Source organism: Thunnus maccoyii, chromosome 1 (genome assembly GCF_910596095.1).
Source record: "Thunnus maccoyii chromosome 1, fThuMac1.1, whole genome shotgun sequence".
NCBI classification, from domain to species: Eukaryota; Metazoa; Chordata; class Actinopteri; order Scombriformes; family Scombridae; genus Thunnus; species Thunnus maccoyii.
The window spans coordinates 31,371,609-31,399,484 of NC_056533.1; the positions used below are offsets into that span (position 1 = coordinate 31,371,609).

Here is a 27,876-nt window from a genome sequence, read left to right on the forward strand (position 1 = left end):
GAGCGTTTCAGTATTCTGCGGCGCTGTCCGGTTGTTTCGTGTTTGGCCTGTCTTACTGCATTTTGTGGTTTTTAAAAAATTTAAATTTGAAAGTCAAAACAACAAGTTACAGTTGGCTTTTGTTTGAAATACAGCAACTCATTTTTTTAAAATCTTGTAGCATCAAAGGGAAGATCCACTCTGGGATACTCAGAGGGTGGAAACCTTTTGACCATTCAAGTGCCGTGCAAGAATTTGTAGCTTTCACTAAAAACGTGAGCCCGAGTCAGTGAACAGTCAGTCATTTAGGAAGTAGAATTAATTTTCTATTGATGCCAGGTGTGTAGCAAGAGTCTGTTGAAGTTGTTTGCACACACTGATAATTCCCCACAATTATCCCCTTAACATGACTACCCAGAGGGAGATGTGCAAATGTCTTTCATTAAATTTAACATAACACACGACAATCATAATCCTGCTATTTTTGCTATCGAACTGCATGTTGATAATTAAAAACACTGCTTTTGACGGACAAGTTGGAATAAATGTGAGGATGCACACGTGTAGCGCCTGATGAATCAGGGGTTTTAGATATAGAGAGAGAGAGCATTTTGTGGTATTGTGGTACCTCATTTGTGTGCAACTTCTGTCGAGTTGCACCTCTCCTCCCGGCCTTGCACCATATGCAGGGCATGAAAATATCAAACAGATGGGTAAAGTGCATTTTAAGGTCAGGAAAATATGAAGATGTTATAGTGCCCGATGTGTCATGTAGCAGCACTGCTTCTCGGTGTATTGAGGCTGCTATTGGTGGAGAAATGTGTGTACTGGGGATTGTTCTTTAGCAGTTTAATTACTAAGAACTATAATTTGCGAGTCTTAATTCTCTTGCTGTTGTTAACAGCGTGTCCCGACAAGATGAGGGCTGATCTGTTAACTAGAAATATTGTGTTAGAGTAAATTAGCCACAGCTACATCAAGCGGATGAGGGGAACTTGACCTCACATCCCGCTACTCTTGCAAATAAAGCCAGAAAAGGACCTTATGCACCCACTGCTACTATATCCAATCAGCCCATGTGAATAGCTGCAAAACAGATGCTAATAACTAGCTATCACAGAGCCCAGGAGGCTGATGGCAAAGCTTGACACACTGCGACACACTAACAATAACAGTCATTTAAACTGTGGTCAGCGAGGTCGCAGCTTATCAGGGGAAAGCACAGAGGCAGCAGAAGCACTTGTGCACGGAAAACACACACACACACACACACATGCACGGTCTGTCTTACACTGTCTCTCCTCACATAAACGTACAGTCCAATTATAGAGAGAGGACGAGGCCTGGGCCCTGCGCTCCCAGTGACCTTGTTCCAGGACAGATTGATGAGGCGTTGTATTGCCCCAGCAGATCAAATAACTCCTCTCTGGCCCTCATTACCAGGACTAGGGGAGATCTGCAAGTGCTCGACTCAGCTAGTGTAGCATGCTAACACAATGTACTGGTAGCAAAGTAACGGTTATTTTTCATCTATTCTTAAATAGGAAATAACAGATGTTATTGAATGTTTTTATCAAATATTTCAAGTGTTGCCATCTGCCGGAAAGGTCACAGTTGTGTGAAGGTTGCAGAAAATAATTGGATAAGTTGTTATTAGATGATATTGTTTGTTGTTTTCTTCCATTCTCCCTTGACTGGCAATTTGGCAATTGAAGGGGAGGCATGGCATCATTGAGTCTTGTTCATTTCCTGCCAGACACCATAGCACTGGAGTTTGATGTGCCTGGTTAGTTTTGACAAATTGGTTATTGAATTTCATCAAGAAGAAGAACATTCATTTGTCATCCCTCATCTCTTATTCCCTTCTTTGATTTAACCGTTCACACATTTCCCCAAACTTCAATTTGACATGTAATAATGTTTTATATATTGGGTTGGTTTTTTTTTTGTACTTCTCTGACTCCTCTGTACCATCTTGATTCCACAGTTCCTCCCCAATTCGTCAAGCGGCCGGCCAACATTTACGCCCACGAGTCCCTGGACATCGTCTTCGAGTGTGACGTCACCGGCTCACCGGCTCCCACCGTCAAATGGGTGAAGAACGGAGACGCTGTCATCCCCAGCGACTACTTCAAAATAATCGTAAGCTCATTTGGCGCTAACTTTCTTCCTTTTCTGCTCTTGTGAATGCAATATTATTAAGATTATATCTATATTTTCTCTTTCTTTTTGTACTTTTTCTGTTTCCTTCCTCCTCATGACCGTTTCCTCATCTTCGTAGAAGGAACACAACCTGCAGGTTCTGGGTCTGGTCAAGTCGGACGAGGGTTTCTACCAGTGCCTTGCGGAGAACGACGCGGGCAACATCCAGTCCAGCGCACAGCTCATCATCTTGGATCACGGTACGCCACTCAACACGACCACCCACTAGTGTGCAAAAGCAGATGTTAATTCACTAGACAAAATCAATTGCCACTTGAGAAGTCGACAAACACACAAATTGATCAAATGCATCACTGTCAGAATGATCAATGTCAGATACGACTCAGAAATTAACCACGTCTAATCATTTTTGCTCAGACAACTGAGCTGCATATTTGGAAAGGAGCCGTTTGAACATTAACAAATGCTTGTGATTATTTTTTTTTAGCTTTTAACAGCCTCACACCTCCTTATTTTTTTAAATTATTAAAGGCAGAGTCAGTCATTCTGGAGAAAAACTATTGATATTTTAACTAAACACCCAAACAAATACAACCCCTCCCTTTGACGACCAAAAGAAAAATATTGCAGAAATCAGAGCGATGGCGTCAGCTGTGTAGAGTCACTTCTGTTCCTCTCACACTTTATCAGGAGCAGGGAAAAAAAAAAAATAGTTTCATGTGAGCACAAATCTCCACCTCTCTGTGGCTTCCCCCACTTTTCACTCAACAAAACACAAGTAAGACTGACTGACAGCAGAGATTTACTGAACCAAAATAGATTGCATGTCAGCTCCACAGGAAGAAATTGACAGTGTTTGGATTTATTGATTCATCGATGTGGTTAAAAAGTTTAGAACACATCTCGGAGTGTATCTGTTCCGGCTGCTCTATTTCCAGTTCAGCGGTCCTGCTCCCACCATTCAACAGGCACTGGAGACGGTAGACTGTCACGTCCTCACACAGACAGCTGATGACTTCCCCCTTCCTGTGCATGAGCACAAACGCCCCTCGCTGATTGGCCTGAATAGTGTTGTGTGGCTCAGTCCAAGCCACTTTCTTTCTGTTTCCCATTTGCTTAGCCAGTGTTGTGTATGACAATCTTTCTCTAGAATCACTGACTCTACCTTTAAGATGCTCAAATGTTACTATTAAGTGCAACCATAAACACCTGGAGCTTAGAATATGGACAGAACACTGATGAAAAACACTTTTTCAACAAAGGCTATTCAACATGAGCTACCCTGTTAGTGTGGCGGGTATCCGGTTCTCTATACAGTTTGCCTCATTTGTAAACACCTAGACGGTTGCTGGAGGATGTGCACATCTGTGGAGGCGAGAGGAGCGAGTGAGGATGTGTAGTGAACAGTGAAATGAAACCACTGGGATCTTGTTAAACCATAGGTGACTCAAAGGGAACAGAAGTATATCTGGGGCAAACTGATGCTCGCTGGTTTTGCACACAGTCCATTCCACATCTAGTTTTACAGAAATGTTGTGAGGACTAAGAAAAGCTGCTTTACACAAAGCTCGTGCTTTCCATGCCGCATCCTTAGACGTGTAAAGTCCGTCTTTTAGCAGGGAGCTTTACCTAAACATGAACTCATATGCCGCTAAAGTGAGAACGCCTGGATTGCTGCGGCACAGTCTCACTTTTCAGCATAATTTTTCCTTAAAAGCCAAAGGAGAGGCTTGAATGCTAATCCCCAGATTGGAGCTTCTAAGTACAAAGTACAACAAAAGCAGACACCAAGGACAGTGGCTAGGAGCACCAAAACGAAGTGCCTGAAAATAGAAGCCAGTGTGGAAAATGTTTCTAACACGCTAGCTCTCGAGGCGGTTTTCGTTTCATTACCTCTGATCATTGGAGAAAATGTTATACAACTTAAATTTAAGATCATTTGCAGAGTCATTATAATCATAGTTACACCCACGGGGCTGGTAAAAACCTCTCCACAAAAACAAGAAAACAAGATGATGAGTAAGACATCATTTCATTGAAAAACAAATCTGAGTCTCTAAGTCTGCAGCTAAATAAAACAACACAGTGGAAAATGAAGGAATAATATAATGACCGGGGGAATGAAAGTAAAACACAGCAGGAATCAAGTTTTTTTGTGTGTCTATTGTTTACATTTAAACCATTACTGTCCACTCAGACCCTTCAATTTTTTGTTGAGGAAGATGACAAAATTTAATCAAAACGTGAACTCCCCCTCACTAGAGGCAGGTGGCTAATGGATTAGCATAGCGGTGTCCAAACGGTGGCCCCCCAGCTGTGTCATCCCCTCTGATTGGAGGACATTAAGTCAGAAATAATGACGACCTGCAGCTCATTGTGTATTTGTGTTTGACACCATTGATAAGGGTTTTGCCACTTTACATTGCCCCAAGTCTTTTCTTTTTTTTTCCCTTTGAGTTGAAGATAAATGGGATGAATTACTGAGGCAGCTGGCCTTGTACACAGGGCTGCCCTAAGCAGGGCTTTGAAGAAATTAATCTCTGTTTAATCCATAAATATCACAGAGAATCTTTTTTTTTTTTTTTCATGTACTTTTCTGAGTGTGTACATCTGTTTTGGACACAGTGATACAAATCCAAACATACTTAGCACCAGAAAGTTCCCTAGTTTCCTGTTTATGAATCTGTTTATTATCTAGTCGTCATCTGAGACTCAGATGATGGATCGAGGAAATAACCGTAGTCGCGGTTGTACTGTTCATTCCTCCTGTAAATTGTTGACGTTTTGTGCTTGTATAGACACATCCGCATCAGCACTCTCTACAAATACTTGCTTCACTGTGTCAATTGTGTAATTTCCTCTCTCAGAGGTGCAATTTGTGACTCCGAATGGTGAATCAATGAGGAAAATGTTTGAAATAAGCTCATTTTCCACACCTATTAGTGCTTTGTGGCTCGGTGATTCGAGGTAGGAATAAATCTCTTTAAGTTTTAGTTGAGTCGTATCTCTCTCCCCTCGGAGTCCCTGGCTCTGTTGTATTCCTCTCTTCCCTCCTGTGCGGCTGAGTATAGACACATTCAATTCTACAGCCATCTGCCACCTTTCTCGACACTTCCTCTCACTTTCTCTCTCCTTGTCTTTCACAGCCACCTGCTCTCTGTGATAATCTAACACACTGGGTTTGTGTTAATTGTGCTGCCACAAATATTCCCTCTTTACGGCCACCCGCCCCCCCCCCTCCCCTTTCTTCACAGCTGGGCATCTTTGTCCACTTCCCCACATGCTCTTTACAAACATATGCGCCTGCTCTTTGCTGCCCCTGTGTGTTTCCTGTCAGTCAGGTATCCTACACACACCTGCCAGACTTGAATCATCCAGGAAAACACCCCCGTCTGTCAGTCTGCTGCCTCACAGTCGGAGGAGGGAGGGGGGGGGGATAAGCCAGGGACTTGCCACAGGGATGAAGTTGTCTTCACCCTACAGGGAAATCAACGGGGGTGAATTGCATCTAAACACCCAACGGCTGCGAGTTGGCTAATATTCATTAGCGGTCATAATCTTTGCATCTTGACACTGCCAGCTGCAGTTAAATGTAGCTCCGATGATGATTCCCATTTGTGGCTGTTCGGGAATGGAAAAAGGTCAGCTGTCAACTGTTAGCATATGTACAGCAGTTATTTATAGTGATATGTGTATCAATACTCTTGGCTTTGAACTCCAGTAGATGATAGTGGGTTAGTACACAAACAAAAGCTTTTCCTGCAAAGTTCATCTCATTTTATCTCGCTACAGCAATCTTAAAACCTTGAAAGGCTCTGATTTTTTAGGGGGGGGGGGGGGATTGGAGGTCAAAAATAGGACCTCAGATTGCAGTCTCGATCACTTTTCCTGGACATTCCACAGCCATGTGCTATATGGGTCATCTAGTTGCAAACAGATGTGGGTAAATACGAGCACAAATGCCAAAAGTGGACCTCAAGGAGACCTAATTATGTAGTGTAATGCAGGCCAAGGAAAGTGCCTCTTAATGTCCCCCTGTAAAGCTGCCACTTGCAGACTCGTCGTCTTCTGGAAGAGCTGAGACTGTGTTTGGATGTGTTAGTTAGAGACACCGTTGTAGATCATTAGTGTTTGTCAGAGGGAGGGAGAGTAACAAGCAAAACTCTTCCCAATGACAAATGCTAAATAATTTCTTACAAGTAATTAACTACTCTGTGTGATACTTTTTTTTTCCTGAAATGATACAAATTGTAAGATTTCTTAAATTCATTGCATTACAAACAGCCTACATGGACAGTTGTTGTGCTAATTATAGTTTATTTGGTTTAATCAAATTCCCTGCAGACCGGCCCATCCTTTCTTCAATAAACTATAAATACAACCACTAATAGTCGTCACGGTGATTCCCTGCTGGCACTTTTGATATTCGCTGTCCACAATGCAGACCTTGGTTGTTATTGTCAAAATGACAGTAAGGGAGGTTAATCAGCTGCAGAGGATATGCTATTTAAGGGATTATCATCACATGTCATCTATAGACAGTGTGCAGCAACAATTTGAGGCCTTTTCCAGGCACATGATTATGTGAAGCGTTTATGCATGATACTCTAGTAGGCAGCAATTACAGCTTGGAGAGGAAATGGGTCACGTTTTTCAACTTTGAAGCCGTGCACGCCTAGACAAAGCGCTCGTTTATATGATTGTCATCTTTCCATATACAGTACAAAGACTGAGACTGTGTTTGAAGTTTGATAAGGTGGCTCACTACAATGTATACCGAAGTTGGGCAGTATGGTTGCTTTTTTTTTCTTAGTTCTTTTTAGGATTCAAAGCAGAGTTTAAACAAATGTTTTAGTTTTTAGGATGGCTCGTGTTATTGCTTTATTGAGTGGAGAGCTGAATATCCTGTTTTACATTTAAATAACTGACATTTATAAGAGAAAAAAGAGGAGAAGAAAAGCCACAGCATGTTTTTTTTTTACTGTAATAATCACAGACCCAAGGTCACAAATCAGCCCGGGCACTCTTATTAGATGCCCACTTGTCAAAACATGGCAAGTTTTAGATTGAAGTGCCCTAAAAAGCCTAATATGAAAAATGCAGATCTGCATTTGACATTAGCAAACAAAAGAGAAGTGGAAGCACTCAGTTAGCTGTTTGCCTTTAAGTGTGTGTGTGTGTTATTTGCTTTTATGTTTGCATAAATTTGAGAGATGCTCTTCCATTTGCATGTGAATACTTATTTTTCCGCTCCTTCCATATGCTTCTCAGGCTTCAATATGGAAATATTCCTCTCTGAGTTCGTCCGTCCCTGCATCTCACTTCTCGTCTCCTCTCTCTGTGTTCCTCCAGCTCACATGAATAAATGTTTTGACATTTTTGCCTCCTAGTGCCCGAGCCAAGTACTTCACTAGAGAACCTGAAAGCTTGTTTGGATGTACAAGCTCTGAGCGCTCATGCTTTTTTAGCCACAAATGTTGCAAGTGAATTACAACCGAGATGAATGAAAGGAAGAGCTTTCACTAAATATGTAGCCGGCTTGAGGTGAGGGATGACACAAAACATTTAAAGTTGTTTCTGTGCAACACAGCAGCATGGATTGTAGCGTCTTCATCCTGTAGGCTAGTATTCCTAGCTATGATTCAGGTCGTTTTTATGATGAAACGAAGATGACACACTAGTCCTGATGCAAATGTGTTTTTTTTTTCAAGGTTTTGTTAAATCCTAAGCTTAAACAGGAAAAGCAGTCCTCCTCGATCCCTCCCTCTCTTTCATCTCTCTCTCCTTCCTTCACCCTCCGCTTCTATCTTTCTCCTCCTAACCCTCCTCCGCTCCCTTCGTCTTTCCCCTTCATCCATCCACACCGCCATTAGTTTTCCCCCTTCCCCCCTCTTAGACCTGTGGCAGCAAACAGGAGAGTCCTGTCCTCCCCTTCCATCAGAGGTACCAGACCCCCACCGAGAGATGGAGATGCCTCATCACTGCCTGAGTGCTCTCTCTGTGTCTCTCGGTTTTCTCTCTCTCTCTCTCTCTCTCTCTCTCTCCCTCCATCACTCTGTGTATTTATGAGCGCAGGCATCAGGACTGCTGGCATGATAAAGTGACATGTGTGCTGGCCCCAAAAGCTGAAGCTTGACACAGTGACAGGCACAGAGAGATACTGGAAAGGGATATTTTTTGAGGGTCGCGCGTGCCGTAACTTCATTAGTAAATGGATTCATCACGGCCGTCTCGAGCACCAGACCTCCGTGTGAAATGACAGAAAGCCAGAGTCTCCTTTTTGCAGATGACTTGGCACTGCTGTTAACAACCTAAAGTAAATACAACCACTAAATCTCCTTCCCCCTCTCGTTTTTTGAGCCAAGGCAGTTAACACCTAATAATTTTGTTTCGGAAGCGATCCAGAAGTCACGAAAACCCACCCAAGTTTTATTTAGATGTCATTAATTTACAACATGTGAAACCGAACGAAGTGGATACACACCAGTAAGAGGCAACGGGGACTCTACCGTAGAGTTATAAAATGTTTAACAGTGATTTTTAAGTGAGATCAAATTAATCTATTTACATATTTTTGTAAAAGCTTGGTCAAAAAGACACTAAACATGTGGAGCAAACGGCCACCGACTTCCTCCATTAAGGATGAAAGACTAGAGACACAAATCAGACAAAATATCAACCCATGAACATTTTTCTGGCAATTCCCTGTTGTCAAGAAACAACCAACTCTTTTAAAAAGAAATACAGATTTGTTGACCAAAACCATGACAGCCTGTTCAGTTTAAACTGAACACAGACTGTCCAAAGCAAGCTGTTTTGGAGAGACCTGGTAGCTTGAAGCAATCCTCTTCTCACTGAGAACAACAAAAAAAAAAAACAGAGAAAATTCCAAACTCCTTCACCCTATGTTTAAAACGTTGTTCCAAGCCTTAAGAGAGATTATTTTTTCCCAAACAAAACTGATATCTGCAGCAGATTTGTAACCCAAACAGACACTCAAATATTGAAACGGTATCGTTTGAACGCACGCAGTTATTGTTTCCACATGGACTCCTGATACACGCGAGAGATGGGAACACAGCAGCCTAGATCCATTGTTGTGGCAACGTGCAGGCATGCAACCAGGAAAAGGTTTTATGTACAAATATATCTTGATGTCGAAGCTTTATTGTCGTCCTCTTCTAATACAAATCAAGAAAGACTTGAATTGAAAGTAAAGAGAGAGTGTTATAGTGTAGTAGAGGCTCTAGCTGGTGTTGAGGAAAGACTTCATTGTGAATCCGTGTAATATAAAATGTAACTAGATCACGGTTAAATAACAAAGAACTGTGTTTGAGTAGACAGAGCAGTAAAAAAAAATGTCCCTAACACATTTGTAGTAGACAAACCACAGACGGGGGATCCTTCCAGCACCTCGGAGCACCACCCTTATTCCCTGTTCAAATCAAGAATTGAGAATAGGCTGCTAAAAGACACTTCCCTCCAGCTAGACTCACTCCTCTCTTCTAGTACTGAATAAAAGCACAGGGCCCACTTCAGGGAATACGGTGTGCTCCATCATCTGCTAGCAGGGTCACGGCCGGGCCAACAGGAGTGAACGTGTAACGTTGTGAGCATGTGAATGTGTCAGCACAGTGCAGGGCTGCACACCATGTTTTCTGTTGGCACAGACTACATCAAAAACTTCAACAGCAGCAGGCACCAGTGTGAATATGTGACAGTTAAAAAACATGCCGTGTACTTCTAGGATACGCATGTATGCACACATATGGTCACAGTTTTTTTTTTTTTTTTTTTTTTACTCTATGGTGATTGCCTCCGTGAGGTCACAAGGATACACACTCTAATTGGTCTAACTGAAGCGTTTCCCTTGAATCTCTCAAGCATGCAATAGCCATGTCAAGGCGGCTCATGTTTTCCTCGACTCTACCGCGGCTCTGTCACATACATGTCTAGGCTGTGCAGTACAGCACATGACATAATAATGCAGTCATCCTGCAACAGTTACAACTTTTTTCAACTCTCTCATGTTTAATCTCTGTCAGAGAGGTTGTTGATCCACCTCTTTGGTAATTCTTCAGGCCAGAGTTGTTGTTAATTTTTAAAATTGCAATTTCCAAAAGTCAGTTTTATGGTATAATCAATATTCCCATTAGAGTGATAAAGCTAGAAACAGAGATAAGAAGGCCAAAAGGGAAACGGGAGCCTGTTGTTGGCACTGTGGACAAGCTAATAAGCTGCAACTGGGGAATTAAATTGCCTCTAAAAAACTTTCCCTGAATCCCTCTCACTAAAAAATAATCACTAAAACGCCAGTAAACACAAATTTACCTGTCCCCCAACAGCTAAATCTTATATTCACCACATGTAGCCTTTCACCGCAGGCCCCGTTATAATAGGCACCTTATCTTAACTTACTTTTAAGTCTTATTTGCTGTTTGTGGATTATGGTCGATTAAACAAACATGATAATATTGTTGTTTTATTTGGAGCATTTTAGTTATATTTATAAATGCTTGTGATCATGAAAAGGCAACATGGAAAAAAAAAGTCAGGGGTATGTGATGGTGAATATTAATAATATGTAAATGTGAAGATATTACATTAAATTCTGCCTCATAGCAAAATATATTAAAATTCAAATTTGGGGATAAAACCCTATAATGTGCACATAGTGTCTTAACTGAAATACACACACACACACACAAAAAATCTCTTTGGTATGCATACACAGCTATGTTAGTGATAGTGAATAGTGAATGTGTTCCCCCCACTGGGGGGCTGTAGGAAGCTGATCAGAGGGATTGTGCCATAAATTGATTGTGAAGAGCTGAAATCAGCCCCTACCAAATTGCTGTTTGTACAGGCTCTGATGGCTAAGTAAGTGTTTGTGTTGTGGCTCTGTCTCTCAGGGACGGCGCTCAGTGTGTGTATGTGTGTGTGTGTGTGTGTGTGTGTGTGTGTGTGTGTGTTTACAAGCTGAGGCTCTCTCTCAGCATGGGCTGAACTTTTCTATGGGTTGTATTTACTCAACCGTGGTGAAAAAGCTTTGCTTCTTTTATAAACGGTCTGTCGCCGAAGTGCTAACTGCAAAATGTTATGGGTGCCTATTTCGCTCTCGGTTCGCGCAGGAAAGAGAAAAAAAAAAAGGATTAAAATAGCCGTCGGTACCTGCGTCAGTGCTGTTGTTTTTTTTTTTTTGAAGGTCAGTCTTGTTATCAACAACAGGTTTAGGCCTGACCGCATACGTCATACGCTTTGTCTGTTTTACACACCTCACTAGCACGTGTCCTAATTTACGATATAACACTGTCCACCTCCCAACGCACACTCATCCAGGATGCCAATCTGATGATTTTGGATGTGGTCAGCCCTCTGGGTGCAGTAATTGGAAGTACTACTGGCACAAAAACACCACTTTCCCTTCACACCCTTCCTTTAGCTGCAGGCAGCTGACCCCTGTGAGCGGCGCCACCAAAGCTGGAGCTTTTATTTTTCCTGTTAGTGCCCACCCCCCTCCCAGTTTCCATAAGCTAAAAGTAGAATAGGGAGTAACATCACAGTGGTTTGTAGACACCCCGCTGCTCGCTAGCGTAGTGCGATAGCCGCTTCCCGGTGGGTCTAACCCAGGGAGGCTGCTTTATTGGTGGAAGTCTGATTAGCTGGACTGTTAGCGAGTCTCCCAGGGGGGATGCAGCTGCTCCCACTTCTGCAAACATCCTATTTGACCTTTTCAGCCCTTTCCTAGTTGTTCAGCTCCACTCACTTTATACATGATGAATGTTGCAAGTGCATGTATACACACTGTTACACAGAACTCTCTCTCTGAAATCAATTGCCTCATTCCAGGCTTGCTCTGCTCCCCTGGAAAGGTTGAATTGTATTCGTATACCTCCGAGGTAATAAGATACAAAAGCAGGCAGAAAGAGTCACAGAAAGCTGAAAGAAAGCAAGCATGTTTCCAGTCCTGGGCATTGGTGGCGAAATGCTCTGGAGATGTGCAGCATCAGTGGCTGTTTTGATCTGCTTGAAAGGCGAGCCCAAGAGGCCCAGGCTTTCCCTCTCACAGCCAGCCGCGTGATGCATATGATGCAGATTTGTCAAAGTGAGAAGAGAGGTGGTGGCGGCGGGGGAGAGAGGAGTTTACATTGTATACCATAGCCGCACATCTTCATTTGCATACAGAGTCTGGGCCAGCAGCTGTTGGCATCATGATCGTGCATATTTCCGCAAGCTTGTGTGCGACGGCGTGCGTGTGGAAGCAAAGCATTCAGGGGAACAAAGCAATCACACCCAAATTAACTCACCAGTGGCTGACGGATCAAGGGGGTACATGTGTTTGATGGCGAAGGAACGCTGTATGTACACACAGTGGGTGATTAATTATTGATGTACCCGACCCCATTCAATTACAGTCGTCATTTCCAAATGCGGGGCGTTTGTTTTCCCCTATGTATCGGGGGATCTGAGGATCCTCTGGATTTTTTTCTGTCTCAGTAGAATGTATATGGCATTTTGCACATTCCCACACAGTAAAACCCCCCCCTCCCTCCCTCCCCCGCCGCCCCCCCCCTCCCTCCCTGACACTCAGTGTTTATTTTGAGAACCCAGAGCAGGGATTGTCACTTTTTTTTTTTTTTATGGAAACCAAATTACCAGAAAGTAAATTGCTGGAGGGCAACACAGACGTACCATCATCCTACCCAAAACACATTTCATATGAATTCCTTTTATTTGTTTATGTAAGCCTACAGGGAATTAGAGTATGTTGATTTTTGGATATAAAAAAACAAGATAAACGTTAAATTGAACAAATGTGATGGCTGCAGGGGGGCCGCTTTCTAAGAGGGACAGATTTCTAATTGCTAAACAAGAATATGCACGGGCTACGGGAGGTTTTAGCCGCTTGATAAAGAGACCGTCCTCGGAGGTACAAGCACCCCCTTCCTACTAGCGTTTACAGCATCACCGCATGGCGTCCAGGAGTCATGTGAATCCATCAGATGGATCCTCTCACCTCCCACTTTGTCTCCACAGCTACAGGAGCGTTTAGGGATTGTGGAGACTCCAAACACTATGACAACATTTTGATTTTGTGCTTAATGAGTCAGGGAAGCTGAAGAATGTTGACCTATACATATTATGTGTTATTGAAGCATGCAGCAGAGGTAGTTTTCACATCAAAAGCTTGAAGTCTAAGTTTTCAATATTCCGTACATGACCCCATACGAGTGTTGACCTCTCAGATCTTTCCCCTTAATCTGCCAGACTTTGATGCGTCCCCTCAGGAAACAGCATCAGCGCCATCATCGCCCCCCAAACGATTGTTTCCCGGAAAAGATTTCAACCACTCAAGGGTTAATAAGAAGGAAAAAGTCATGAATTTTTTGAAATCGCTATGTATTTCTTTTTTACAGCTCTTAATTAATAAAAGCTTATTTCTCTCCTGGGGAATGTGCCAGGTTTCAAACGTCTCTTGATCGTAGTCAGCATGCCCCAGAAAGTGATAGGGGAGGAAACAGTCGGCGCTGTTTGACATTTTTTGGAAAGTCAGTGTGAGACACAAAGGCTTTTTTTTCTTTTTGGATTATGTCAGTGAGTTGGAACACCTCGTCAGTTTAAGCCTTTCTGAGGTTGGAGCCGTACTTTAATCTTGAATGTCTGATTATCACAGTGAGAGGGAATGTGTGCAGTTACTGATACGCTCCACCCTTTAGCAATCTGATACTGTATCACTGTCAGTTTCCCCCTCAGCCAACGATAAGATGCCTGGAGACGGCGCAAGAAAGGTCCCAAGACAAAGCTTATGTTCCTAACGAGGGGATGACCCTGTGGTGAAACGAGGAGGGTTTTAAGGATTTTCCCTTGTGCACAAAGCGTTTTCTGTTCTTTGTTGATTAATGTCTCACATTTGTATTTACTTTATTTACCGTTTATATAATTGTTTTTTTTTATTTACTGTTATGTTGCTTGTTAAGCACTTTGTAAAATGTGTTAAAAATGTATTTTATTATTGCTGTTGACAAGGTAGCAGAGAGGAACTGAAGAGAACAAAAAAACATGCTTGGTCAGCCTTTTTTTTTTTTTTGATTCTTGCACTCCCCCATTTCTTTCTTCACCTCTCACTTTGTCTTCACTTGAAACATTTGTCTTGTCTTTCTGACTCTGGTTTCCTTTGTCGGCGCATTAAGGAGCTGCTCAAATGTCATGAGCTGTCAGGCTTGCTCATCTTTCCAATTTTATCTTGAAAGAGAGCGAGGGGAACAAGATGGTAGCGGGAAAAGAAAAAAAAAAAAAAAACAGCCATGGCTGTCAGCAGTTGTTCTCGGCAACCAATAATTTTCCTGCACATTTATTAGAGAAGCCTTAAGAGCAACTTAAGTGTTCTGTTCTTACATTACCTATCATTTAAATGAAAGGATGCACGGTATCTTTGCATTTTTTTTGTCTTTTTACAGAGAGAATCTATGTGATCACCGTCGTGCACTTCAAGCACGAGCACACAGACGTGCTGTTCAGTTTAGAGTCATACACGTGAACATTGTATGAAACATGAAAAAGACATTCTTAATTGACAGCCTGCTTTGTGTGGGTTTTCTGAAGGGTGTGGACGGTGCCTTTTTGAGTACATTGTTCATTCTGGCTGTGTTCATTCTTCTTTTCTATGGCAGATTACAGTAGTGACTCAGTAATGGACCATTAGCATTGTGCTGGATCTGTCTCTTATGCAGCCGTCATTACAGAACCACATTAGACATGGAAACTTGTCCTGAGGAAATCCATTTTGCGAGATCGAGGCATGGCCTGCTGAATTCCCTCTGAAAAGGCTTTCTGTAGTTACAGTGCTGTGTGTGTGTGTGTGTGTGTGTGTGTGTGTGTGTGTGTGTGTGCTTCTGGCAGATATCAGCATTCAGTAGATTTATTCTCTCTTGGTGGAGGTGTGTAGAGCCGGTGAGGTAGTGTAGGCTCTCTTATCAGTGTACTCAGACCAGATGATGAAAAAACTATTTGGCGTAACTTTACAGCTACGCTCACTGGGGGGACGCAGCAGAGGATTATGGAGTTAGCAACACAAGATTAAAGTTCAAGTTATGAGGCTTTAATCAGAACTTTAACGCCACTCTACTTATTTTAATTCCAGTTACTTCCATTGAATATTAAGATGAATGTTTTGCTATGTATGTCTTTGTCTTGACTGTTTTGCGTATTGGTTACCCAGGTTTATTATGCAGATCTAGAGTAACCTTCCTCGTTAAGCCTTAATGCCAGCCATTCATTACCTCTGGCACAGAGACTAATGACACTATTAATCAGCTATGAATAGAGCTTGGCAGTGGCAGTGGGAGGCTGACACCTCCTTGCTGTAACAATCCCAGGCCCCCATGTACAAGACAGATTGTCAGAAGGACACTGACAACTGCCCAGCATGTCAATTACCTGCAGATGACAAGGTGTATTAAGATGGAAACTACATCAAACGATGTCTCGGCCAATCCCACAATGCTTTTCTCTGTTTCTTCGTCAGTTTAGTGATTTTTTTTTTTTTACTGGAGAGTGGGGATTAGAAAGTGTATTTGCTTCAAAAAAGGCGAGACATCCGAGCACTTATCTCTTTTCCTTTGTTCTGAGATCAACACTGGGCACAGGTGCCGATGGATAAATTTACACAGAGAACAAAGGCAGCTGCCAAATGTTTGCAAGGTGCAGCCTGACCTGCATCCACTGCCATTTTCGCTGACCTCCGCCGACTCATGTGGAACGCTTTTCCCCGTATAGCAGCGCTCGAGCTTTATCTGTTTTCTTTTCCTGGCTAAACGGTGCACTAAAACGCTTCTTGTACTACAGTAAACGTTGTCTGTACCGACTAAGTCAAAGATACGGTCGGGCGCTCCTTTTAAATATGCTTGTACATGTCTGAAAGCTTGGTTTAACTCCCGTCATGTCTTATTCTTCTGTCTCAATCAACAAGCGGTGACTCAACAAAGCAACACTTAACACAAAACATAAAGCATTTTGTCCTACTTTAACGTCTTACTATATCTACACTGGTTTAAAGGGAAGGGAACTGACTTTAAAGGGAAATTTGAGCATTTGCTGATTTACTTTCAAGCGTTCTTGATGTTAGACTCATAGTGAGCCGGAGTGCGAGTAGTTTCTTTTCTGGCTGCTGCAAATATCAAGACTTTTAATGCATCCTAACTGAAGATATGACACATCCAGTATGCACCTTTAAAGTGCTAAAGTCATTATCTTCATTTAAATAAGTAAATAAGAGACAATAACTGATTTCCTGTACATTTTATCTTCTTTGCCGTCTGTAACAGCTGATGAGCGCACTGTTCTTTGGTTGTAGTGATACCTATCCTCCTAATAAATAACGAAACAGTTCATTTAAATGTATTAAAACTGTTACAGTAGCCGTCCAAAAGTAAACAAGCAGAAGTCTGTCGTCTGTTTCAGAGCTACACCAGCACTCGTTTTTATTTTCCACTGTCCTCTAGTCTTTTTCCATCACTGCTTTCTTTTTTTCTTTCTTTCTTTCTTTTTCTTTTTTTTTTTCGAAGCAGCTAATTGTTTCAGGCTCCCTCCGTGTTTCTGCGTATGAGCCTCCATGCGAGCCTCGCTGGTTTAGAAATATTTTGGGTTTCTGAACGCAGCCTTCCCAGGCAGCGCTTCATCCCAGGCTGTGTGCCGCCGCCACCACAAACTCTACCAGTCGAATGCTTTTGGTTATAGATGCAACAGTTGGAGCCGTGTTTGGGGTTTGGCTCTACTAGTCCGAGCTAAAGAAGCTAAATTACTCTGAATATTACAAATATCTCTATTCCTTCTTTACATGTCTGCCTTGTTTCTCCTGTCTGTAAAGTGCTTACTATTCTAAACAGATTTCTCTCTTATTGCTGCACTAATTATGTCACTGTTGTAGTCTAATGTAGATGTAAACACTGATTAATGACAGTATCTGCTGTATCTTCTTACATTGCTTCATATAGTCCATTATATCTCTTGCATTATGTTCTCTTGTGTGTTTGGTGTGTGCGTGTGTGTTTCTGGGTGGTTTTATAAATGAGAGTAATGGTTCAGCATCTGGTAATTAGGGACATTATTAGGACAATTACATGTTTTCATTGTTTTTTGGCTCTACTCCAGCATATTAAATTTGAAACAAACAACGAATATGAGCTTTAAGGTTATTTGAAGTTGTTGACATCCATGCTGCATGAACAGCATAGGAGTATATATACAGTATATATATAAATGTTGATTTGATTTGGTTTTGGTTTCAGTTTTGTGTCAGAAGTGTGTACCTGCATTACCCAGTGTGCATGTAAAGACTTTAAATTAAAGCTGACAGTCAGCATATTCACTTCAGACCATTGTTTGATTTCAAATGCAAGGTGCAGAACCATCACAACAAAAATGTGTCACTGTCCAAACTGTGCTGAGTGTACTCTGTGTACAAGCGTAACATATATATACAAACATTGTTGCGATAATGTGCAGCAGAAGCTAAATCTATTTCAAGAGGTTTGTGCAGATGCACAAGGTCAGTTCTTTTATAAATGAGGGTTATTCACTGCGTGGGCGAATGAAAGAGTGTGCAAAACCCTTCATATAACTCCAAGCACAAAAGTCAATGGACTCCGGGAATTTGAAATGTAAACAAATATTGAAAGCCAAATTAGCTGTTAGTCCTCACATCATTTACAGACAAACACGCCAGCGGCCACTTTGCATTTCAACACAATTTCTCCAGTAATAATACACCGTTTGTGCACTTCTCCCTTCTACTTTGCCGTATTTCAGCTCTGCCCTCCAGTCAATTTCCCTGACCTGCAAACAAATGGAAATGTCATACAGGCTGACATTCTTTCCGTTACGGTTTTGTTTTACCCACTCGCCAGGCAAATGGAAAGCAGAGTTAGCTGAGTCTGACCGCAGATTGTTCTTCCCCCCCCCCCCCCCCCCCCCCCAAAAAAAAAAACACACACACACACACACACACACAAAAAAAACCCACCAAATGAAATCACAAACATTTCTGTGGCTAGGATGTGGAATGTGATGGAAAAAAGTCTTTAAAAAAACAAAAAAAACACCATCTGGTGTGTTAGTTGAGAGAGGATCCAGGCTTCAGAATCAACTTTTTTTTTGGGGGGGGAGGAGGGGTAGTGTTACTCTTCAGTTGTTTGACTTTGTCTGATATGAGGCTGTTTAATTCCCTCAACACAGATTTTTTTTTTTTTTTTTTCTGTGTGTGCATTCGAGAGGCCAGAAGGTGGCTTTGTCATAACAAGGTCTTCTTCCATTCGCCCTGGAATGCCGGCCTGTATTTGGCTGAAAAATATCACAAAAAATAAATGTAAAAACAATCATTTCTCATATCACAAATGATTGTCAGGAAATGAAAATGAACTGTATGACGCGCTGTGTTCTGCTCCCTTACATTAGAAAGCTGTGTGTAGTAGATGTGCATGTTTAGTCTCCCCTTGTATTGTGCTTTTATTTGTCAGCTTTTTTAAGTGTAGTAGAAGTGTTTTATTTCTGTGTTTCCTTGTCACACCAAAAGTCTTTTTTTGTTATGTTGTTGTTATTTTGTTTTTTCTTCTGTTTTTGTTTCCTTCCTTTCTTTCGTTTCACTGTCATTTCCATTTCAACTCCTCTCCTCTCCTCAAACTGTTCCTTTTTGGATGCCTCTACGCAATTTTTCTCTCATCCCCCCCCCCCTCACCTTCCCCACGCTGCCACTGTCTTCTACCCTTCCCCGTCTTCCCCTCCTTCCTCCCTCCCTCCCTCCCTCCTGCCTCCCTCCCTCCCGACCCAAAGATGTAGCCCTGCCCCCTTTCCCTCCCCCCTCACTGACTCCTAACACTACTGACCATGTAACGCCAGGCTCCGGTGGTGTAGCCGGTCCAGCAGGGCCCACTCCCTCCGCCCCCCGAGATGTCGTGGCTTCGCTGGTTTCCACCCGCTTCATCAAGCTCACTTGGCGCCCACCGGCTGAGCCGCACGGAGACGAGTTAACCTACTCCGTCTTCTACAGCCAGGAGGGCACTAGCAGGTAGTACACACACACACACGCTAGGGTACTAAATAAAACACACATGTGAGCAGGAGTCTCACACCACTCTGAACATATCTTAATTAAAGCAGTTAGAGCACTTATCATAAGCAGTAAGTGTTTATCAATTAAAAACAAACTTCCCTTCCCCCCCAAAATAAACACACCAAAAAATGGAAGTTCAAACACTGTAATTTCATTTTTTTCTCTCAAGTAGTCCTGTGATAAATTCTTCCAAGCTTCTTACATAGAGGATTTACAGCATATTACAGAGAAGGACGTTTAAGAAGCAGAGAGGATTTTTCACAGTTTCTATGTAGAGTTTTGGCAGCCTTTTTGTGTTTTCCCCTGTTGAATGGCTTTAAGCAGTTTGGAGAAGTGGCCTAACACAGTATTATTTCACTCTGTGCTAGAGCCAGGGATGCAAATGCATATATTACTCTATCTGCAAAAGCATTCAGTGTACTAATGCCAAACATTTATTGGTATCAGCTTCACAAATGTTAGGCTTTTCTCAGTTTTATATCATTGCACACCCTGAACTCTGGGGAGGGGGAGGGGGCATTTTATATTAACATTTTATAGACTATTATAGAGAAATTAATCGATTAATTGAGACATGAATCGAAAGATTAATTAAACATAAATCAGCTAGCATAATGCAACAAATATGCACACTTATGTCCAAGACGTTGCAAGTAGTGTACAATATACAAGTGTTATATATTTTTATATTGTATATTGCAAGATGAACACTACTGTAGCTGTGGATCTGCAACAGTTATAGAACCGTAAAGCTTTCAATTATGTTCTCACACACTAAAAATGCAGCAGATGCTTTTGCAAATAGGACACGTTCTAATCATTAAATGTTTCGCTAATGTGTGTGTGTGTGTGTGTGTGTGTGTGTGTGTGTGTGTGTGTGTGTGTGTGTGTGTGTGTTTGTTGTGTCCACATCAGGGAGCGAGTAGTGAATACCAGCCGTCCAGGGGAGATGCAGGTCACCATCCAGAACCTCATGCCAGACACCAAATATCGCTTCAGGGTTGTGGCCCACAACAGCAACGGCCAGGGAGAGAGCTCCGCAGCGCTCAAAGTGGCCACCCAGGCTGAAGGTAAGACACACACACACACACACACACACACACACACACATATACACGAGTACACACATTAGTTGGAAATGCACTCACGCTGGCACACGGAGGCAAACAGGATGCACTCTAAAGGAGCACGCAAATGTGCAAATAAACACTCACACAAACAAATATTCACTCACATACAGCATACGCTCACTTCAAACAGACAGACCCCCCCCCCCCCCCACCCCACCCCACCCCCATACCAAACACACACACACACACATACATAGAGGAGGCAGTTCAGTGCTGTGCATTAAATCAGACCACCCAACAGCAGACCAGAGAAATGCAGCATTGTCGTCTTATGAGCCACTTCTTGTTTACTCCCCAACATTTATAAAGCCCTCTGTGTGTGTGTGTGTGTGTGTCATCTGCTTTAAACCATCCCTACCTGAGTAAGGAATGTCGGAAATTAGTATTCCAGATTTTTTTTTTTTCTCTCTAAAATAATTCCCTCATCCAGTCTGCATTAAGGCCCCCCTATTAGGATGTTTTGACTGGAGGACACATAAGAATCATTGAGGTAAGAAGGGACCGAGTGGTTCCCTTCTTCTTCTTCTTCTTCTTTTTTCTTTGTGTTCAGGCGTGTTAGCCCCCCCCCCCGCCCCCCACGGCTGCTTGCTCCAAATCACTCAGTTTCACCCATATTTGAAAGTGCTGTGAAGGGGATTTCCCAGCACACTGTCGGGGTGGACGTCCCTCACCCCCTCGCTCAGCTACAGCTCAGTCACTGTCACTTTCTAGGTCAGCTGTTGTTTCCGTACCTATGTCCTTGGTTAGAGGGTGGATGGATCCACACACACAGGTTTACTTAAGTCACTTTTTGGGTATTTATATAGACTCAGATTCATTTCCCGGAGACTTACCCAAACCTGACATAAAAATCAGCGTTTTACCAATCGGGGACACGTTTTTTTTGTCACCAATCCCCAATCAACTGGTCTGAAATCTAATGTGTGTCCCTGAAAGTGACTTAAGTCATACCCCACACACACACACACACACACACGCACACACATACACACTACACCTTAATGCCTGCCAGCAGGAGCCTAGCCACCCATGGGGATAGCAGCGAGGGCGGGCTGTACCTGTACAGTATATCTCTGTCGCGTGTGGGCACTTTTAGTGTAAGAACACGTTACGAATTGGAGCTTAAACTGTTGACCTTCATCTGAGTGCCAGGCATGTGCACACACACACAACGCTGCCCTGTATCACTTCTCCTCAGAGACCCTGCTTAACACACCTACACATACACGCACACACACAAACCCACACCTTTAACATCTTTGCACACTGACAAATGGGAGCCTCTCTTTTCTGTCAGGAACACCTGCAGCTAAAGCTTACAAGATATATACAGTGCAGACATATATCTACGCCTGACAGCCAGCACTTTAACCTCAAAGTGATTGTTTCATTTTAAATCCAATCCGCCACAGCGCAGAGACAACAAGAAATATGACCGTCCGTGTACTCACTGACATAGAGCGGTCACAAATTATCAAGACTGTGACAAAGTTTTGTAATGTTGTCTTCCAGCACGTTGGATCTGGAATGAAATATTTACTATGAGGTTAAAGTGCAGACTGCCACCTTCAATTTGAGCATATTTACGCAAATGTTGTATCAGAACAGTCCAGATTTATAGCCCTATTTACTTTAGCATAGATTTATGATATATATTTATAGATAAAGGAATAATTTGCACTACAAAATTAACATTGTTCCAAGTTTGCAGGTAGACTTCTTTTGTTTGTGTAAGCATTTCATGTAAGAAATAACACCGCAATGCTAAACCTTCAAGATGGACATCTCCGCTTCCTTTCTATTTCTGAAGAAATAGAAGAAAATAAGCCGCCTGATTAACATAGTATCAAGCTGTTACAAAGACAATTTATATAAAACACTGTCTTTGTTGAATCCTGCCCTCTATCTTCACTAACCAGACACAATAAAATATATAAAACAGAACTGTCTCCCTCACTGAATAGAAGATAGAGGTGAATGTTGGTGGAATGCACACATTGATGTGTTTGTAGAAGTACACCTTCAGTTTGTTTGTCGTGGGAATATCTATCGGCGTGGCGGGAAGCCCAGTCCGGAGGGGATAGTTCGGTCTCCATAAAGCTGCAGCGACTGAGCCAGCTTTTGGTTCGAGCTCTTGTTAGCACAGGGAAAGATGGCTTTGAAATAGCCAAGAATTTGTTTATTTTTTTTGGCAGAAATCCGTTGACCTTGCTGAATTGAATTTTCTTTTTTTTTTTTTTTCCCCCTCCTCCTCCAACTGGAACAAAATACATCAATTTAATTCCTGCTCTCCCGCTTCATCTGTTCATTAGTCCAAGTGCCCGGCCCCGCTCCCAACCTGCAGGCGGTGTCCAACACGCCGACCTCCGTCTCTCTGAGCTGGGACACCCCCCTCACTGGCAACGGAGAGATCCTCACCTACAAGTTGTACTACACAGACAAAAGCATCGGCACCGAACAGGTACGACTTCCTGGAACAGTCTTCCTTCCCAAGGCTGGACTGATCTGTTCACCCTTTCATCCACTTTAACACCATTAAAGACTAGATGTTTGTACTTAATCTGGCTTCCCTGAATGATTTTTACATTCATGCGGGTAACTCGCCAAAAAAACTTTGAACTTTTGATAGCAGAAACATTATCAGCTTTCTAAAACATGCACCGTAATCATCAGGTTTTGTGTTAGTGCTTCCAGAAATGAGGAATGCTTTGGGGACTTCTTTCCAAAGCGACCCTTATCACAAAACACCAATCAAGTAACACAAGGACACACTTTCTGCATGTATTTGCAAGATGAGATAAAAAGAGGTACTCACTCAGCCATTAAATAATGTGATGTTTCCTGCACTGCAATGTGTTCTGTGTTTTTTTTTCTCCTTCATTTCATCGGTATCACACAATTACTCGGAGAAGAACTACTGTATATGTAGCTGACGCTTGATTTTCCAGGGTTCATTAGATAAAAAGAATATGACTGCATAGCCTAATGTAAATTGTGATGAGGTAAGGAATTCCTAATCATTTTGCCAAACGACTCTTTGTGCCGCTTTTTTGGCCACAGTCTTGATGCATCTCGCACACGAAAAAAACACACGATTACACATATTGTGCAAAAAGATATGATTCACTCTGTTTTTCTGGAGGTCTAACTCTGTCACAAGGGTGGAATCTAGCTGGTTAGATACTGAGTCAGCCCCAGCAGTAGCAGTGTGCTGGCCAGTGAGGCATTAAAAAGCCTTTAATATGATAATGGATGAAACGTCAGCCAGCGCACTGAGTAATGATGCCTCAGCACCCTGGAGAAGAGAGCCAGAGATGAGGTGAAAAAAAAGGCGGAGAGATGAAGAGAGGGATGAAAAGAAAGATAGAAGAGGGGGTGAAGGTAAGGGACAGAGCAGAGATGAAGTTAGAAACACTCAATTCTCAAAGGACATGAAGTATTAAAGGAAGATCGGGGAAGATAAGGACAACATACGATGCATCTTCAAGTGTGACGTGGTCGCAGGCGATCATGTGACCCGAGCTCTTGAAGCTAGATTAGATTTCCCACAAAGTCTTTGCTTTTTACTTAAAATGTCACAAGCGAAGAGCTGAATGCAAATTGGCTCGTAAGTAATTGAGCATTTGCCAGCATGCCCAATTTGTAAAGCAAAAAGTCGTAATCACAGAAGGCATAATTTGTGTCTCAGTGGAAGATGACATTTATACACAGAATTACCGACTGGAAATGTTAGTGTGATGAAGTGATGAAAGCAGGCGTCGCATTTTGTGTCTTTGCCATATTTGAGAAATCGCTTGGGTTGTAAATCAATTTGAACGGTCTTATTTAAAGCATGTTTGCGCCGGTATCAAACTGCTGAAATTTTACATCCTAAAACAGCAGTATTAGTGTAATAATCAAACATGCTGTCAGTAGAAAAAACACTTAATCTCTTACAGCACATTTTACGGTTTTATTTCATATAAGTTACACATGATTTGCTCTTTTTTCACCTTGATCTGAAATTTTGAATTGTCAATGAGTCACTTTTTCATATCATACTCATAGAAATTGTCAGGCAGGTGTGGTCACATGGCACAGATTTGAAAGAAAGTGACAGATCACATGTTTCTCTCCTTCCTTCTCTCTCTGTCTCTCTCAGGATGTTGACATCGATAGTCAGTCCTACACCATGACCGGGCTGAAGAAGAACACCGAATACAGTTTTCGCGTGGTGGCCAACAACAAGCACGGTCCAGGTGTCTCCACTGAAGACATCACAGTCCGCACCCTGTCTGACGGTCCGTTGATAGATGATAGTTGATAGACTCCTTTTAGCTTGTGACAATAGACAACAGTAGATTATATTTCTGTGATTTTTGTCTCACACTGTTTTCTTCTGCCTCACAGTGCCGAGCGGCCCTCCTCAAAATTTCACTCTTGAGGTCCAGAACTCAAAGGTAAGACTTAAGCCGGCTTAGAGAATCTATACTAGAACTGGTCAGTCTATAGTCTTGTTCAGAACTTCAAAGCTTTCTCTCAGATGCAACATACAGTACAAGGGACAATGCATGTCAACTGTCTGTGGCTAGCCTGTTGTGTTCACAGTATGTAGTAGCTTCACCACCAACCCTCACACACACACACATAAACACTTGAACAAATACATAGCCCAGAGGCCAGAACACTGTTGTTTCTCTGTGTGATTAGCTGTGTCAGAGGCCTGTAGCCCTGGCTGGTTAAGAGGGTGTGCGAGCCCTCATCGATCCTCTCATCGGCAGGAGACTCGCCTGTCAGAAGGTTTTATCCTCTGTATCGCTCTCCATCAGTACAGTATCTGCCAAAGAAACCTGCAGCTCAGAACTAAATGGATACCTGCAAATATAAGCCTGGGAGACTGTGGACAGGCATACTCCAAAAAGAAAAAAAGAGTCAAAGTATCCCAGTAAGAATTGATTTGGTGATCTGCAGATCAGAAGAGGTTTAGATACTTGGTTGAATAGCTGAGTAAATGTGACATTTTCTTAGAAGTCTAGATCACCTAAAAGTGTTGTTTCAACAGCATTTGAATGACCATAAATTCCCCTTTCCAGGCAAATAAGCCTTATTTTAACATAAATGTATAGATCTCTTTTGACCTGTAACTCACCAAATAGATGGTTGCTGGGAATGTTTGCAACATGGTCCAGTTTTTCTGCCAGTGGTCTCAGCGTGTTGGTTATTATGTGTTTTAGGTGACGAGAATAAATAGAAAGAAATCACAATTGATCCATGTGTTTATTTGATCTAGATTGGATTTCTCTGCGGATCAGAGATAGATGGATCAAATTTCTCACACCCCAGGAGACCACTCCCGGTGTCTCAATCCCTTTTTTTTTTTAAGTTTCATTGTTAAATCAGATTTATTACAGTTAAACATACTGTAGTTCTTGCGTGACGCTCATGATTAGATAAAGCTGCTGATGTGGCTGCAGGCTTCACAACAGGCTCCTGATTAAAACAGGAAAATGGGCAAGGCTGCCTATCTTTTGTAGCCATTTGATCTTCAAACAGAGAGCCGTATGCTTATTTATTGTATATTTCCACCCGAGTGATGGATTTAATTTTTCTACAAAAGATGTTTCTCACTCATGACGTGAGCCGCAAAAAGAGAAGAAGACACGGGGAAAAACCTCAGGGTACGTGCATTAACTACAAAAAGAGCAGCCGGCGTTTTTTTTTTAGCCCTTTTACTGGTCGATACAGAGCCCGAGTGAGAAAGAACTGTCAAAGCTGGACTGGAGGAGAAAAAAAAAAAACTGGTAGACAATCCTATCACACACTCCCAGCTTGAGTGAGAACTGGCCACCCATGCTGAGGGATACTCAGCTGAGATTTGTGGAGAGAAAACACTCTAATGCTAATGTTAAGAGTAAAATGAAGAGCAGTCACTCGGCGTATTTCTGCTACAAGTCGCTTGTGGCGGAATTGTTTTTAAATGGATAGCGTACATCCAGCTGTCCCTCCCCAATTAGACCCAGACGAGCCAATTTCAAGCTATGAAACAAACATCTGGCATCCTTTTATTTCTAAACACTATTGGAATTAGTCATCAATTTATTTATTTTTTCCTTTTGTTGTCATTGTGTTTAATTTTGAATGTAAGCAGTCATTAAGTCAATAATTCTGGTACAAGTATATAGATAGAAAGCATTTATGCAATTAGCTGTTTGATACACCCAGCCGAATGGAACTGGGGGGGAAAAAAATAAATTAACATACATTTCATATTCACTCCTCTTTGGGTCTTTTCAAGCAAAACCTTGCATATTTTACCTGCGAGGCAACGTGAAAATCTTATTTTTGTGATCTTATTTTGCACCTTTTTGGCATCTGCCTTCCCACCTTCCCCCCTGTGATTTTTTTTTTTTTTCCAAAAGTCAATTAAACAGGTTTTCATGATTAGAGAGAAGAAGGGGGAAATTAAACAAGCATTGCGAGTTGGGACCGATAGTGTAATAAGAAAAATGGAAATAATTGAACACACTTAACACAAATTTAATTTGTGCAATTCCCTCGCCTCTGCTGGGGAGGAGAGCACGCGTGTGTGCGTGTTTGCCCTGTTCATGTACTCGGGCTTTTGTGCATCAGTGTGACAGTGGGGAAGCGTTAATTAACTCTTCTCCCACGCTGGGCTACCCCCCACCTATCTCTTTAAACACACACACACACATGCATAGAAAAAAATTTAGATGCATGAATCCCTCAACAGTGCAGCGTGGGCCCGCCAGCGACGGTCCTGCTTTCATCGCTCTGCCTCAGTGTCTCTGCAGGGTTAACCTGACCGCACACAGCTACCGTACACACGCACGCCCCGCTCATCAGCACAATCTATTATCCGCGTGTTTGTTTCTTCCTAACGTGTCGATCTGCACTGCGTCACCCGAGCTCAGAGGGGTATTTGTTTTTGCGGGGCGCTCCCATTTGCACCACCGTCAGGAACAGGGGAGGAGCAGGTGAGACGGTGTTTGTGGCAAGGTGAACAATAACCTGCAGAGTCCCGTTAACAGAAAAGTCTCTGCCAAGGTGTGTGGGCAAGGTGTGATGCTACCTGCTAAAACCCCGAGGTCACCTTTGCAGGTGAAACCCCATAAGCAGATGGTCCCACATGTGCTAAATGTGGCTTTTTTTTTTGTTTGTTTCATCATCTCCCTCACTTTTCCTCCGCAGAGCATCATGCTCCGGTGGCAGCCCCCGCTACAAAACGCCCAGAACGGAGAGATCACAGGCTACAAGATCCGCTACCGCAAAGGATCACGGAGGAGCGAGGCAGCCGAAACCACCGGAGGCACCCAGCTTTACAAGCTCATTGATGGTAATGGGCGCTGACTTAGCAATCAATTTTTAGAATAAAACTCCACCTGCTGTATTATCAGTATTAGATATTTACTTCCACATCCCACCTGCTTTCATCAACATGCTTTGTTGTTTTCCATTGCAGTTTCTCAGAAAGAACTTTCCAAAGTGTGGGTGGGTTTA

General features: G+C 42.5%; 1 protein-coding gene across 10 annotated transcripts in view; it reads left to right on the plus strand.

Moving 5' to 3' along the window:
• neo1a (neogenin 1a) overlaps positions 1-27,876 on the plus strand; it is a 160,007-nt gene that overhangs the window by 109,749 nt on the left and 22,382 nt on the right. For 6 of the 10 annotated variants that reach the window (XM_042415494.1, XM_042415493.1, XM_042415498.1 and 3 more), the window contains 8 exons: positions 1,967-2,121; positions 2,261-2,381; positions 18,970-19,204; positions 20,165-20,319; positions 22,692-22,840; positions 24,521-24,659; positions 24,769-24,818; positions 27,568-27,712. In XM_042415494.1, the coding sequence (XP_042271428.1) occupies positions 1,967-2,121; positions 2,261-2,381; positions 18,970-19,204; positions 20,165-20,319; positions 22,692-22,840; positions 24,521-24,659; positions 24,769-24,818; positions 27,568-27,712 (1,149 nt within the window). The remainder of the gene's footprint in view (positions 1-1,966; positions 2,122-2,260; positions 2,382-18,969; positions 19,205-20,164; positions 20,320-22,691; positions 22,841-24,520; positions 24,660-24,768; positions 24,819-27,567; positions 27,713-27,876) is intronic. The other 4 variants (XM_042415497.1, XM_042415500.1, XM_042415499.1 and 1 more) reach the window with 1 other exon arrangement.